Source organism: Pinus tabuliformis, chromosome 3_2, assembly GCF_031772625.1.
Source record: "Pinus tabuliformis cultivar Carrire ecotype Pingquan chromosome 3_2, CPIR1, whole genome shotgun sequence".
Taxonomy (NCBI): Eukaryota; Viridiplantae; Streptophyta; class Pinopsida; order Pinales; family Pinaceae; genus Pinus; species Pinus tabuliformis.
The window spans coordinates 486,282,657-486,299,983 of NC_142302.1; the positions used below are offsets into that span (position 1 = coordinate 486,282,657).

Genomic DNA, 17,327 nt, shown 5'->3' on the forward strand with positions numbered 1-17,327 from the left:
GTGTTCCAAGTGAACCTCAAGCCTCCTTAAATAATCTTCTCGTTGACATTCAACGACTCAGATTAGAAGCTAATCAATGGCTAAGATCATTTTTGCTTGATCCTCGCCTTCTTCTAGAAGTTACACCCACAGTTAGATTGATACCCATTAATTATTTTAATTTCCTAAGTTCAGACCTAGGAATCCATTAAAAATAATTAATTATTTCAATAAAGTTGCTTTCGGGTGGAATTTGCCCCCCCGAGCATTTAGTAATCTCATATGTGCCCATATGAATGGAACTGATGACTTCTCTCGATCACTAGTTTCCTCTATTTCTGGGTTCTTTGAAATACATTTGCCCAAGCCTCCTTGCAAAATTTGAGTCTTAGAGCACATCCGATGCTACCAAAAATCAACATTCCCTCTTAGCGAGGAATGTGTTCTGGTAATGTCTCCCATTGAACCATCACCCTGAGTTCATAACATCCTCCTCTGCACTGCTAATGTATGACATGTTGTCCACCAACTACTGCGCTACTACTGTTAACACTGCCACTGTCAACACTACATCGGTACTACAAATCCCTCTGAATTTCTGCATCTACGCTGCTACTGGCACTGGCACTGCCAATTGCCCCTACACTGCAAACCACTGCTGCTACTGCATCAACAGTTGAAAAACATCCCAAATTACTGAACAAGTGTTCAGCATAGATGCATCTCGATGCTGAAGATTTGGCTGCTGCTAGTCCTACATTATCCCTCTGAAGCCACTGCGTTGCTGCTGCTACTACACTATGCCTCCCTGCACTACTGCAACTTTGCAATGCACTGCTCAGACTTAGCGTTCTAGCCACTGCATCTATTGCTGCAACACTCTGCACCATCTGACACTTTGTCCATCTTGCGACTATTGATCTGTGCTCCCATAGCAAGGTATTGATTCGAGAGGTGAACTCCTCAAGGATCCTTTCCATCTGTAGCTCTTTCGAATTACAGCTCCAAATCAGCGCACCTCCCTCCTGGAGGTATCTCGGTTGTCATGATGAACTCCTCCTCGATCTTTGCGGGTGCAGCCTTCGGATCGTGCTTCTCATCTTTTTCCTTCTTCTAGAGACGACACTGTGTTGCATAGTGACCCATTTCACCACACTTGAAGCATTTGAACTTCGAGACGTCCTTCTACCACTTTTGCTGCTCCTGCTGCCCCTTGGATGCAAGGGCTGCATTCTCTTACTCCTCCTTGAGCTTCGACCCATTGTTGCCACTTTCGTCAAGCTTACACTTGACAAAGTGTCTCCTCAACCCCTTTCTGCATCTGCGCAAATCTCAGTTTCTGCTCTAAGTACATCTTTCGCTGCTCGGAAGATCTTTGATACAACATTGCCATTGGCAGGAAGTCTACTGAGGAAAAATTTCCTCACCGTGCTTCTCCTCTCCCTTTTGACGATTTTCTGCCCAACAAATTGCCTGCAGAAAAACTACGTCCCACCAGCTCTTCCTTACGCTGAGGTTCAGTGCTGCTTCCTCTGCCATGACAAGATTTGATTTTGGAAGCCCTTCCTCTTTGTCGACTCACTCAGAGAGAGACTTTCCTCGAAAATTCATCTCTCCTGGCCTGGACTGTGCAAACCCTTTGGGGATTGGAACTACTGCCTCCTGCAACTATTTCGATCTCCTTTTCTGCTCAGCACTAGGTTCTTTGGCATTGTTCTTCTTGTCTCACCTGCACTGCTTGATACCAGGTGAAAATTCCTTAAACCAGAATCCCTACTACAACAACTGATGATATTTCTCCTACTTGTTAGATTTACATGAACAAGTTATTTGCAGTTTCCTATAGCAAACATTGAAATACATACACTGCAGCCTACACCATTTAAAATAATATGCCGAAACAAGAAACTGAACAATAGAGAGATACAACACAAATGACACAGTGGTTTTTGGACAAATGTCCCCGGAAAAACCCAATGCGGGAAAACCAGTGCAATAGATTTGAGGGTTTTTATTATTAAGCAGAAGTTATTTCTAAATACAACCTCTGGATGCCTTGTTGGCAATCCAGTACAGAGAATATCACTCGACAGAAGAAATTAGTGAGATTACCTCACTCTACATTGCAAGTCCCGACTGATCCGGTAGCTGAACTGAGTCCTCGTCTACTTCTGTGCTGCCCTTACGTGGGCTACTTCTGTGTTACCCCTGTGTGGGCCTGCTGGGAATCGATTTGCTCTCTCGAGCTGATTCCAGCCCTCACGGCTAAAAACGTCAGCCTCCTCGGCAAATTTCAGACCTCTGCGTGGAAGGCTTCTACGCTGCTCTGCGTGAGCCCTTCCTGGCTCTGTGTCACCCTTTGTCAACTGCGTTGTCTCCTCTGTGTGTCTCTTTGCCTCTCTGTTGAGTATTCTTGGCTCCGGAGAAGATCCTCCAGCCATAAATCTCTCTGCCCCTCTCTACGTGATCACTACGAAATTACTGCGCTTCCTCTAGCTTCAACAATTCGATTTGACTGATCAACTCTCTGTGTGTGTTCCAAATGACCCTCAAGCCTCCTTAAATAATCTTCTCGTTGACATTCAATGACTAATATTAGAATCTAATCAATGGCTAAGATCATTTCTGCTTGATCCTCGTATTCTTCTGGAAGTTACACCCACAGTGAGATTAATACCCATTAATTATTTTAATTTCCTAAGTTCAAACTTAGGGACCCATTAAAAATAATTAATTATTTTTAATAAAACTATATTTGGGTGGAATTTCCTAAAACACTTTCTAGGTTCTTTGGAATACATGTGCCCAAGCCTCCCTGCAAAATTTGAGACTTAGAGCACATCTGATGCTACCAGAAATCAACACAAATGGGGTTAGCCAAGTACCTTATTAGGTGGTTTCAGCTCTTCGAGAGGATACTATGTCCAAGGTACATCCTTCTAATGGGGGTGGCAAGTGACAAATAGGTGAGATGGAATAGGGAATGAGAAGGGTAGCCCTGGGCCACATAATGGGGCATAGGGGTAGCTAGATAAGGGCAAGCCCATACCTAGGTATGTAATATATAGGAGGGAGCAATAGTAGTACATGAGGTGCCCCAACCTTGATTTTTCCACCCTTCTTTATATGCCTTTTGCCTTTTATGAATTTTCTTTAATTAACTACTTGGGGTTCAAAGGACAAGAGCATGGTGTGTATAATATATCACTAATTATCCCTTTTTGGGTAGGGCGGTTCGTTGCCCTCCAGGGGTTGGGACAATCATGGGTTCTTGAATGATAAAGGAGGCTCATCTAGGGCCTATGGACCCACGGTGATGGCCATGGATGGGGTAAATCTCATGTGTTGGCTTTTGCTCACGTGCTAATTATTTTTGTCCCGACCATCTTTTGCATTTTGTGGTACAATTTCCTATTAAATGTGGGCAATTACACTTTTTCTTATTTTTTTTAGTTGCTTCAACCTTCGGAACTCTGCCTGACCCAAGGTGGGGGCAAAGGGGATTGAGAGGCTAGCCCTATGTAGACCCAGAATGGGAATGTGGACCCAAGTGGTAGAAATGCTGAATGGGGGTTATAGTGAGTAGAAAGGGAGTAGTATGTGCGGATAAAGGAGCGAGACCACACACCCAAAGTTGGGGTTTCCCATGTAGTACCACCCTAGAACCAAATGGTCAATAAAGGAGATCCCACGGGGCTAAGATCCAAGGGTAACAACCAAAAGAGATCGAGGGGACAAGAGCACAAATGAAGCCCACTCTTTTTGCCAAATCCCCCCATCAATCGATACCCAGAAGTATCCATGATAAGTAAACCCAATACTCAATTAACAAATGACAAGACATACCTTTAGATTCGGGAGGCCCACTTTCAAACATACGATCAATGCAAGTGGGTGAGGGAACACATGGTTGGCTCAGGTGGCAGAGAAATGGCACAACGAGCTAGTAGGGGCATCGAGGGGCTGTCAACTGCAAGCTAAGGCTCATCATGGAGAAAGATTTCTCCTAGGTATATCACCCACAAAGTGGTGGGTAACAGTCACGTCATACAAAATCAGCTTATTCGGTCCGTTAAGGCCGGTTCATTACTAAAACAAGCCTAGAATAGTCTGAAATCGTTGACCAAAGTGGTTTCCCTCAAAACCGGTTGGACTAGTTGATTCCACCAGTTCTGGTCCAATTTTGATAACACCACTATATATATGTTTGAAAGAGATTTCATTGAAGGAGATTGTAATAAGCTTCAATTGCTTCCTGAGAGGCCTGAGAAAGATGTTATAGGTTGATATCTTCACTCATTTAGTAGATAACGAAGAAATCTATGTATTATTACATTTTGCTCCTCTGCACATCTTAGAACACCATTAATTCAAAATGGTTATTTGAGCCATTACCCAACCCTGCTTTGAGCCTCATGATGCAATCATTAGGAAGATATAAAATGGCCCCTTCTCCAGTGATTCCATTTAAACCCTACCTAGCACCATAAAAAACACCCCACCCTTTTTGATTTTCTATTGTTAAATACTCGATCTGCATGGAATTCTTTGGAATGTCTACAGTGACACAAGCTGCTCTTAAACATTTGTCTTGAATTGAAAACTTGAAATGGACAAGGAAACTTCATATATGGGTATTCCTAGCAAGCCAAATTCCCCTAATCATGATTAATGGAAGAAACCTAAATCTATTTAGTTCTTGTGTATTGAAGAACTTCAAACATGACTCTAGAGAAACACCTACCCGTACATCTTTGATGTCTGTAATATGCTCTACATCCAACAAAACTTGTTGGGAAAACTAGCATTTTATAAACAAATAAATTGTTGTTTCTTCATCACCCTTGCAGAGCATACATATCCTTGGCACATGCCTATTTCTCGTTTTCAGAGCTTCCCAAGTCAAAACCTTATCTTTTATGGATAAGCACAGGAGATTCTGGATTTCTTGGGAGATTTCAAATTCCATAATTTATTCCGCCACCACTTTACTTTCTGAACCTTCGAAGAAAACATACTTTTGTAGCCTAACGCTGCCGCATATTCTCCCATAGCCTTATTTTTTTACCTGGCTATTGAATTCTTGTTGTCATTCATATGAAATTGCTTTATTTCAAACTCTCAACATAATCACTTCGGAAAAAATCTAGTCATAATAAGCTATAGCTTATCTACTTATTATTTAAGAATTCACATATCAATAGAAGCCCTAGTTAGTGTGTGATATTCCTTTATACAAGAGAGTATTTTTGAGGCAATTCCTTATTCTAATTATTGTAAATTATTAATTTGTTAGTCTATACATCATAGGTCTATAGTTCAGTGAAAAGTACAGTCTCACATGTTGGTTGATATCAAAATTTATGCATGATGCTACAAGCCATTTTTGTTTGTTCTAGGAGCTCTTTATCATTTTATTTCTCATTGAAATTGCATTGATGGATAAGATTTTGGAGTGTAAGTATTATGTGTACATATCAAATTTGTACTCACAAGCCTTATGTCTCTCTTGTTAACTGGATGTCAGGGTTGGGGATGTGCTTATCGATCTTTACAAACTATAATCTCATGGTTCAGGCTTCAACATTACACTTCGGTTGATGTGCCATCTCATAGGTGAGAATTCTTTTTATTATAGTAGTAGATAACATTATAATACATTTCTTTGTCATTTGAAGAATGAATGAGATTTTATGCCTTTGTTTTGAGCATGGCTGCCTGGGAGTGGGGAGCGACATTTTCAAAAGCTCCCGGGTTGGGAGCGATTTTGGGAGCGAATTTTATATAATATTAATTTTTATATATTTTGATGCATATATGTCAACAAAAGCATGTAGAACGATGAACTAGTGATAAAAAACATAAAAAACATGGATTAGAGTTTTAAACCATATAACATCATTCATCTAGTAGTTATAATCTTCATCAACGACAAGTCCACAAATTACAAGTTCTCATTTATATATGTTAATTTTGAGTTAACATGTTCTTTTCTTAGGACAGTTACTTCAACATTGCATATAGCCCATTTATCAATCCATTTCATTTCATTAGCAATCACATAAATCATCATCATATTGACAGTAACTAAAGAAAGAACATAAACGATAAATGTAGACGACAAGCCAAGACAGGAGGACACCAGATTTGGTGAATGCCAGGGAAAAACCCCAATAAGGGAAAAAATCTTTTGATCAATTCTTCTTATTATTATATCAAAATGTTCAGCGAAGAGAGAGAGTACAAAATTCAAAATTGGCTTGCCAAATTGAAGTCAAAACAACCCTGTCAAATCTGCAGTCAACAACAATACAAATCTGGCCTAACTAGAAAGTCAACAACAGGTTAAAGTATCAACAAACTGTCCTCAATGCAGCTCAGTCATATCCAGTCAAACTCGACCTTCAAATGTGGTCAAAGACAACCCAAAACAGTGATGAAAACAATGGTCAAACTCTACGGTCAACCTTGCGATTGGTCTGTGGTCAAAGTCCACAAAATGCCTCAATTCTGTGCCAATAGATGCGGCCTGCCAAAAATGAAATTCTGGCACAAAAACCGTAGTCAAAGGAGGTCAAACCACCCCTGGTCAACACTGGTCAAACCTGCAACAGTGTCTAAAATTTCAGCTCTGTAATTCGTCTTGCAATTTGTCTTGTTGCCACGTGAGAGAAAAAAATATGCCCAATAAGCTGTACGAACCAATCAGAGAAGGAGAGAGGTGATTGTGTGAGTAAGTGAAGTGCCAAATGAGGTTGGAGGTCTCTCTTATTTATACAAATCGTTGAGGGTGAAGTGACATGTCTCTTGGGCTTCATGAGCCTACATGATGATGTGGCCGACCTTGACAATTTGCACATGTGAGGGCATAAATTCAAAAACACATTTCTGCTTATCCAAACTTGATGATCTTTAGGTCGATTTTGGTCCTCTCGAAAAGAGGAAATCAATGCAATAGTAATCTCCATCAAATGAGCTGTCCAAAGTGGAATTGGGTCGTAGTTGCCAATTTTAACAATATAGCATGTAAAGGTGCACACAACTAAAATAGCATCGAGTGCAATCCATCTCTGAAACGAAAATACATCAACAAATAGGCTCTAGATGGCCTCTAACATCCAAAAAAATCATGCTACAACAAATACCTACATATCATCAAAATCATTGCCTATCTTGGGATCTTTGTCATTAATATCACCCTCTAAGCATTAACATAAGATAGAAAAAATGTAGCATGTCAAGTCAAGATTTTGTTTGAGTGATGGGTACATTTTTAGTAGGGTCATGATAGAGGAGTTCAACAACCAACGTCAGTAACATCAAGGTACATAGAGGGCTTGGTGCTCTTGATTAAATACGAGTTCCATACTCTAGTACATGACAAAATTCAATGGAAACATTGCAATCCCCCCAATCCTGAAATCCTGAAAAATAGACAAGTTCGTTAGATTTTGAGTAAGATCTAAAATTTTACTTTCTCCATATGAAATCCAATGAGGTCGAAACCATTCTCAAACATCCTGAGTGATTTCATGGTAATGTTAAAAATTTAAGTAAAAGGATGAATTTCATTTTACTTCACTTTTACTTTAAGAATTTAACATTACCATTAATTGCATATCAATACTAGGGCCATAGGCTTGAATATTAGGCTGCCCCACTCAAAAATTCTTGTTTCTTTGAAAAAAATTGCGTTTGGAATGACTTTGCGAGTTTTTTTTTGAGAAGAAAGCTAGGGAGTGATTTTTTTTTTGCGGGAGAGCGCTTTGGGAGTGGATTCGAGGGGAGGGGGGCCTTGGTTTTGAGTAAGCCTAATGGCCTAATGGTTAAGAAAATGTGTTTCCTCCTTGGAGGTCACAAGTTCGAATCTAGAGGGGCTAGGGTATGTACACCTTCATAGGCTAAGCAATGAAATGGCTGTACAAAGGGGTCCTTTGCCCCCCAAACAAGTGACTTATACATCAAATTTAGTTCTTGACATTGACCGATAGTGCGGAGGCGTACATATCAGAGTTCCAGAGGCTAGCCGTGGCTCGTGATGGTTACAGATATTTAAGAGTCGTAATTGATTATGTTGTTTGTCGAGGGGTTAGTTGATTGATTACATGGATGGGTGAGGGCTTATAAGCCTGTGTCACTGGTGGGTGCCATCTCTAGGACCAGAGACATAATTGGCGTAGTTCCCAAGACCAGGGCTCCTATACCCACCAATCCCACTGCTCCCAAGGGGAGCAAAGACACCAGACAGTCATAGAGGGAGATTGGGCGTGGTCAGCTTGATGATGAGACTAGGAGGGATCTCTGGAGGAGGAAGTTATGTTTCATGTGTAAGGAGCCATGGGCACCAAGGGCAAGGCCCATTACATCGAGGTGTACTCAGACAGTGAGCCGGAGGACGAGGTTGAGTAGGAGACAGATGAAGGGGATGGAGGACCACAGTTCATGGGAGGAGGACCACCACCGCCACCACCACCTTAGGGAGGAGGCCCATTGCTGCTCACTGGAGTGGTTATTGCTTCACTTCGGGGAGTTCCGAAGTATTTGACACTACAGATTAGGGCCACAGTGCAGGGATTAGCATCATAAAACACAACAAGCCATACATATAAAATTCTCAGACGTTAGTATGAAAATTCACTTATGTTCAAGCTTAGCAACATCATATTGTCACTTTTGGAAGATTTCAACTACTGCTTCCAAATGATGTAACTGGATAACCCAAATGTCCAACTGAATAATTCAAATACCTCTTAATGCAATGATACCTTCAACTTTTGATTCAAAATAGAATCACTGGAGATGTTTTTGCTTCCTCTGTCCACTGTATTGGAGATGATGGTACCTAATGTTGATTTGGGGTAGTATCGGATGTGCTCTAGGCCTCAAAATTTGCAAGGAGGCTTAGACACATGCATTCTCCAATAACCGAAAATTGTTTTGGGAAATTCCACTCGGAGACAATTTTATTAAAATAATTAATTCTTTTTAATGGGACCCGAAGTCTAAACTTAGGAAATTAAAATAATTAATGGGTATTAATCTAAACTGTGGGTGAAACTTTTAGAAGAAGGCAGAGATCAAGTCGATATGATCTTAGCCATTGATTATAATATAATTTGGGCCGTTGATTGATGATTGAGACGATTATAAGAGGAGGCTTGATGGGCACTTAGAGAATACACCAGAGGCAGATACTCAGTTAACCGAGTAAGATTGATTTTCTCACTGGTCAAAGTTCAGCAAGAGAAAATCGATTCAAAGGGAGAGTTGCAGGTGAGAAAGGAAGAGAGGGCATCAACATCTTCAGAGAGTGCAAGGTAGCAAGATGCAGAGAAGGAACATGGTGACGCAAAAAGAGGCAGCGCAGAGCCAAATTGACACAGAGCCTGCGTGGGTTAGACGCTGGGCCAGTGTGAGAAGTTTGACATAGAGAGACGCAAAAGGATTCCGAGGAAGAGGAGTACTTCACATGGATCAGAAATTTGTCAGAAAGTGTCTGTAAAATTTCTCACTCCTGTTTTGCTGGTTGTAATTCGTACATGAGAATTTGTTGAAGAATAATAAAAGCCTCATTTGCTGCTCCAGTTTTCCCACATTGGGTTTTTTCTGGGGTCAATTGTCCAAAAATCATTGTGTCATTGTGATTGTATTTGTGCCAGTATTTTTCCTTACATTTACTTTCTGCAATATTTTAATTGTGAAGGCTGCCGTAGAATATATTTCGATATTTACTGTAAGAAAACTGTGAATAATTTATTTATGAGATAATAAGTAGAAGACATAATATTAATCACTGCAGTAGGACTACTATTTAGAAATTTTCACATGGTATCAGAGTTAAGGGAAAGAAGAAGGAAGAAGTTGGAAGATCCAGCGTTGAAGGAAGACATGAATTCGAAATTCCGTAGGGCAGTAATTCAAATCTCCAAGGAGCTTGTGCAGTTCAAAGCCAAGAGGATTAGATTTCGTGGGAAAACTCTCTCTGAGTGAGTCGATAGAGAGGTAAGTCTTTCCAATCGAAATTTGTCAAAGGTAGAACTAACACTGCAGCAAAAGATTCAGCGAGAGGGGTTGTCTCAGGTGGGATGCAGTTTTTCCTGCAGCAATTGCTGGGACAGGTTAGCGTCAGAAATTGGCACAATATGGATACTGAAAGTGTTCCAAAGTGTTCCAGAGTTATCTACCAGATTAGATGAAGAATTCGCATGCCTAGCAAATTCAGCGTTAGCAGATGTTTGGTACATTGATAGCGGGGCTTCAACTCAGATGACTGGAGTACGAGAACATTTCTCGAGCTATCAAGAAGAACAAATGGACTTCCAAATCACTATGGGAAACAGAACGAAATGTACTCCAATAGGGAGAGGCACCATAGCGTTTCAGACGGAAGCAAAGACCAACATCCGAGCCACCAATGTTCTACATGTGCCAAGATTAGGAATGAACTTCATTTGAGTGTCTGAGTTACAGAACAAGGGATACGCTGTATACTTCATGGGAAAGAAAGTATATGTCAAGCATCCAAGATGGAAGAAGAAAAGGTAAATTGGGATTCGAAGCAATAAGTTGTATAGATTGCAGCTTGAGTCACCAATGGCACTAATAGGCAACAAGTATAATGTTGAGAAGGAGTGAAATGAATTATGTCACAGGTGAATGGGGCATTTACACCATGGAGCACTGACGATGCTCAGAGAGACTATTATAGGAGTACCAGTCCTTAGTAGTGAACATGATGACTTTATGCAGAGGATGTGTACTAGGGAAGTACGCTAAAGCAACTTTGTCTAGAAGTAACTATAGAGTAGAATGTGTATTAGGATTAATACACTTAGATATTTGTGGTCCTATGCCCACAAGAGCTCTTAGTGGTCGTGAATACTTCGTCACCTTTATCAATGATCACTCCAGAAAAACCTGAATCTATTTCTTAAAGACCAAGAGTGAGGTCTTTGATCGTTTCCGAGAGTTTTAAAGCTCTTGTTGAAAATATGACAAGGAAAAAGATAAAGGTATTGCGTTCAGATAATGGTGGAGAATATACGGACAAAGACTTCACAGATTTTTGCGCAAATGAGGGCATCAAAAGAGAGTGGACAACGCCATATAATCCAGAGCAGAATGGAAAAATAGAACTATTGTTGGGGCAGCCAAAGTTATGTTGTATGATCAGGATCTACCTAGGTATCTATGGGTAGAAGCTTGTAACACAACAGTGTATATCCAAAATAGAACTCCTCAAAGAGCATTGGGGAAGAAAACGCTCGAAGGAGTCTTCACAGGGAAGAAGCCGGAAGTCTGTCATCTCAGGGTATTCGGAAGTGTGGCTTATTGTCACATTCCAGACGAGAAGCATAGTAAACTGGATAAGATTACAAAAAAATGGTATCTCGTCAGATACAACGAGATCTCAAAGGCATACAAAATCTACATTCTTAGAAGCAGCAAGATTGTAGTGAGACAGGATGCAAAGTTCATGGAGGATAGAGCTTTCAGGAAATCTCGTGAAATGCCTGCAAAAGACTAGTCAGGAGATGTTCCATTAGTCCAAGAGCAGCAGGGGCAGCGAGGAGGACAAACACCTAGATCGAGTACAGTGACCAGTACTAGTATCTCCTCAGAAGGAGGAAATGCAGATAGTTCTCAGCAGATGGAACAACAAGATTAGGAGTTGGTTGAGCCTCCCACCACCAGTGATAGAACCAGCAGAGAAGTACGATAGACACTAAGGGATGCAGAGGAGTTTGTTGGAGCTCCTAGAACCGAGAAAAGACAACGTAGACAACTTGACAGATACCAGGCACTGGTAGCTTAGGTTGAAGAACCCTCTAGCTTTCAAGAAGCTGTTCAATGCCAAGTATGGGTGGATGCCATGGTAGAAGAATACAACTCCATCATGACAAATGATGTTTGGGAAGTAGTACCTAGACTAGAAGATAGATCAGTTGTAGGATCATGATGGATCTACAAGATCAAGTATGTTGCATATGGCAGTATAGAGAAGTACAAGGCAAGGTTCGTGGCAAAGGGATATGCTCAGAAAGAAGGAATAGACTATAAAGAGACCTTCGCCCTAGTTGCTTGATACACCTCTATCAGATCCATTATATCCCTAGCAGCTCAAATGGGATGGGAGATTCACCAGATGGATGTCAAGACAACATTCTTGAATGGGGTGATAAAAGAGATGTATATAGAACAACCCGAAGGCTTCGAAACTCATGAGAAGAGAAATCATGTTTGCAGATTAAAGAAAGCCCTGTATGGGCTCAAGCAGGCACCCAAAGCATGGTATGGTCAGATTGATAGTCATTTGCAGCGGTTGGGATTCGTCAAGAGTGAAGCTGATCCCAATCTCTACTATTTGATGATAGAGAATGAGCCTCTTATTATGGTATTATATGTAGATGACCTGTTCCTAATTGGGTCATCCAGGCTCATCTAGGATTGCAAGAAGCATCTTGAAGTTGAATTCCAAATGAAGGACATGGGGTTGATGCATTATTTTCTAGGGTTGGAAGTTTGGCAGAAGAATGGGGAGATCTTCCTTGGACAAGGAAGATACGCTACAAAAATTTTGAAGAGATTCAGGATGCAGGATTGTCATCCCATGGCTACTCCCATGATCACCAATTGGAAGACAATAGATGCATCATGAGACAAGGAAGTAGACCCCACCTTGTACATGCAACTCATTGGGTCGCTCATGTATCTGGTCAACACTAGGTTAGACATTTGCTTTGCTGTCAACACTCTTAGTCTGTTCATGGTGGAACCAAAAAGGGTGCATTGGGGAGCAACTAGGCACATTCTTAGGTATGTGCGTGGAACGGTAGGATATGGGTTGAAATACTCCCAAGGGGAGGACGTCAGATTGAATGGGTTCACAGATGCAAATTGGGTAGGTAGTTCAGTAGGCCGAAAAAGTACCTTGGGGTACTACTTTAGTGTTGGACAGGAATGATATCTTGGTGCAGTAGGAAACAGGAATCGATAGCTTCGCAAGAGTAGAATATATGGTAGCCAACACAACTTTGTGCGAAGCTATATCGCTCAGAAAATTGCTTCTGAGCTTGTTCAAAAAAAGGATGGAAGCAACCGAGGTTTTCTGTGATAATCAGAGTTGTATCAAACTCTCTAATGTCACTTTATCAGAGATTGTGTTCAACGTGGGGCAGTACAACTACAATATGTCCCCATAGGAGAGCAGTTTGCCGATATACTCACAAAAACTCTCGAAAGAGCTAAGTTCACTCAATTCAGAGAGCAGATGGGTATGTTAGAAAATATGTTTCAGTAGCAGTGGTAGTTTGCAGTGCAGGAACAACTGGTGGTGGCAGTGCCAGCAGTGGCAAATATGCATAAATTCAGAGAGAGTTGCAGTACAGATGCAGTGTTGACAGTGGCAGGGTTGCAACGATACTGTTGCAACAACAACACAATAGTTGGTGGACAACATGTCAAACATCAACAACACAGAGGACGATGCTTCAGAGTTAGAGCAGTATGCAACAATGTATATTGCTAGAGCACATTCTTTGCTAAGAGGGGTTGTTGATTTGGGGTAGCATCAGATGTGCTCTAGGCCTCAAAATTTGCAGGGAGGCTTAGACTGCGTTCTCCAATACCCAAAAATCGTTTTGGGAAATTCCACCCAGAGACGGTTTTATTAAAATAATTAATTATTTTTAATGGGACCTGTTATCGCGCAAAGTGTCTAGACACCGCGACAATGCTCAGAGTAAGGGTTGTCACTCTAATCCTTACTCAGTTTAGACTCTCTCCTAGACAAGTCAAGGGGGGGTAGTCCCTAAGGTTAATGGATGAGGATAGCTTGTGGAACACGAGCTCTAGGAGATTTTAAGGATGAACAACTTCATGAATTTAAAACAAGTCTGGTCAATTAAGATAGATAGATTAAAATAAGAGACAATCACAAGATATAAATGACTACAGACCAGTGCCTTTATATTTGAATTAACCATAGACTAAATAAAACAAGCTATCCAGAGAAAACTTATAAATGTGGCAAAGCGACGATCATGAACTATTTAATTGTAAAATGCCCAAAACTTTAGCATACAGGACGATCTAGAAAAATTAATCCTCCTCCAATAGTCAATATGATTTAAAACATTTATCGCACCTTGACCATAGAAAAATCATGAAAATTTAAGATTTTACACTTAGAACCTAAAAAAAATACCAAGGAAATTTAAATTAGCTTTTCAATTATTCCTTAGGCAACTGCGCTAATGTGAAAAATGAAGAAGCAAAACAAATCAAAGTGTTAATAAATTAAAATTTTAATGGGCCATAGGCCACATTAAAATTATTATATGTGAAAGCGCAAATCCCTTTTTAGTTTATTTTATTCTCAATTTTTAGATTTTTTAATTTTTTAAAATTTTAAAATTTTTTATATTTTAATCAAATCATAAAAAAAATGAAAAATGTGAAACTAAATAGAATCAAATAAAAAATAAAAAAAATGAAAGCCAAAACAAAATCGAAAATAAAATAAAAATAAAAAATGAATCTAAAGTTTCATTTAACAAAATCAGATTTCTTTTTTTGAAAATAAAAATGACTGACCTAACCCTAACCCTAACGTAAAGACTAAAAAATATAAACAAATGAAACCCAAGATAAAAAGTCGAACGTGTTTTGTTTGTATCCGCAGATGAGTTCGATGGCGGATGAGGACTTTGACGCAGGTCTTGGCAACAACTTTGTTTTGCAGGGTTTGAAGGACCAAAGTGAGATGACGATGAAGGAAAGAAGCTAGGGGCAACGTGGAGTTAAAATGCAGCGAAGGACGGCCGACAGAGGGTACACAATAATGAGGGCCGCGGAGCGGATGAGCATGGAAGGGAGAGGTGATGGGAAATCGGAGGGTTTGCAGCTGCGGGTTAATAGTGGGCAGCGTATGGAGAAGAGGATAGGAGGACGCAACTAAGAGAGAACGCAATAAGGGTTTAGTACAATGGAGGATGGTGAGGGCAAGTCGAAAACCAGAAATTTGGCAACAAGAGGAAACAAAGAGTTGTAGCTATGGGTTTATGGGAGAGGGATAGAGGTTTTCCAAAAAAAATTGAAAATTTTCTGCAGCGATGAAAGTAAAAACCCCAGGCAATAGACAGGTAGCCAAAGAACCGAAGAGAAATTTCCAGATTAAAATGTTATACTTCTGCTTCAGACTTATCGGTGAAACCCTTAAATTTTTTTCTAGATTTAAAAAAAAAATCAAACCCATGGACTGTAAAAACGCTGGATAATATTCCTGCAAAAATGATTTTGAGGCCAGGTCTTACCCTCCAGGGACTAGATCTGGCTTCAAATCAAACTTCACCTTCAAATCTGCAAACTGTACCTGAAAACAAAAACACCCAGAACCCAGATATACAAAAAATAATTTAAACCCAAGCAACCCAAGTCAGAAAACCCAAAAATTTTATAGATCTATGCACAAGAATGACAGATCTATCAGATTTGAGGAGTGAGAGTCCAACTCCGCTGCCAGATCTGATAATCTAAGGCTCTCAACAACCATATTTATCAATTTCGCACATAAAAATTAAATTTTTAAATTTTAAAGGAGGTGCTTAGCTTGAAACCCTCATGCATCACAAATAAAAATCTTATGATAAGCCCAGTATTAAATTTAATTGGGCTCTTCAGAAAACACGGATTGAGAGTTGGCTGGTCCAACTGAAAACTTTTCCTAACGCCAGAGGATCTAAAAAGAAAACTTTCCTGCAAAACTCAATTCAACCATCAAAATAGAGTGAGAAAACAATAATAAAATTCAGATAAATAGTGATACTTGCTATTACATTCAAAATTTAAATTATCATTTAAACCCTAACGACTGAGCAAGATACCTGTACTCAAATCACTCTTCAGAAGCTATCATCAATGGTTAAAAATTTTTTTACGCATGAAAATGACACATCTTACAATATTTCCATGAAGAGTAACACCGGCGAAAATTAACCCCAAAGTCTTTCTTTATTATTCAGAAAAAGATTACACGAGCTTTTTGCTTAGCACATGACTCAAAGATCAGATGGATCAACTGATAAATGTTTTCCTATTTAAAGATAAATCCTCCAACGACTAGTTTGAGTGATCCTCATCAAAGCAATCTCGACCATTGATAGGATTAAAATTTCTTTTAATCTCATTCGTCGAAATATTAAATTCTTGAGGAAATTCAAAATTTTCAATTAAATGCGTTTTAATTAACTAATTTTTTTTTTGAGTTAATTTCCTCAAAAATTTGACTTTGACTTAACCCCAGGGGCCAAAGGCTTAAAATTTAGCAAAATAATTAATTTACCTTAGTCCCAGGACCTTTTAAATTTTGATTTTTAAGGATCGACGAATTTTGCCTTCGGAGAATTTAAATTTACCTAGGACCTAGAATTAATTAAATTTTTGGCTTAGGATTTTAATTAATTTTTTGCCAGAAAATTTAATTAATTAACCTATGAGGGGATAAATTATTTTTCCAACCCCTCAAGACACTTTACAACATAATTTTCATATTTTTTACATCATAAGGGGGAAAACACATCTGTAATAGACCGTCACAGTCTGGCTTAGGATTTTAATTAATTTTTTGCCAGAAAACTTAATTAATTAACCTATGAGGGGATAAATTATTTTTCCAACCCTCAAAGCACTTTACATCATAATTTTCATATTTTTTACATCATAAGGGGGAAAACCCATCTGTAATAGACCCTCACAGACTACCCATTTTTGTGACACAAATATAATCCAGCAGACCAAGCAATTTATAATAAAATAACCTAACCAAATAGTTAGGATTATTCCCAAATCACTTTTGCATAGACCCAATCTAAAACACTAGGACTCGCCTAAGATCCCAGTGACAAAAGACATTTTGGCTTTGGGGTGAGATTGAAGGAAAAATCTGCCGACCATCCGAGAATGGATCGGTGAGACAAAAAACCTCCCATAATGTAGATCGTCACCAGAAAAGTAGGTTTACCTAGGCTATTACATATACGACATGGATTTGCTGAGATTATTTACATTATATATATGTAGAATGGGTTTACATTATAACATGATGATCAGGCTGATGATGATAGCTGGATGGCACGGACATGGATGGCACGGACATGTCGATCAGGCGCTATCCCTTTTGCGAAAAAGGGTGTACTGCTATCGGTCATTGACACATAGTGGTCAACAGGATCCTAAGTCTAAACTTAGGAAATTAAAATAGTTAATGGGTATTAATCTAAACAATGGGTGAAACTTCTAGAAGAAGGCGAAGATCAAGTCATTATGATCCTAGCCATTGATTAGAATAT

The 17,327-nt window shown here is 39.6% G+C and overlaps 1 protein-coding gene across 1 annotated transcript in view; it reads left to right on the top strand.

Annotated features, from left to right (window-relative positions):
- The window catches only part of LOC149181417 (Peptidase C78, ubiquitin fold modifier-specific peptidase 1/ 2), a 456,391-nt gene that overhangs the window by 294,083 nt on the left and 144,981 nt on the right, over nucleotides 1–17,327 (top strand). The window contains exon 10 of the mRNA XM_089416612.1: nucleotides 5,507–5,595. Coding sequence (XP_089272738.1) covers nucleotides 5,507–5,595 — 89 coding nt within the window. The remainder of the gene's footprint in view (nucleotides 1–5,506; nucleotides 5,596–17,327) is intronic.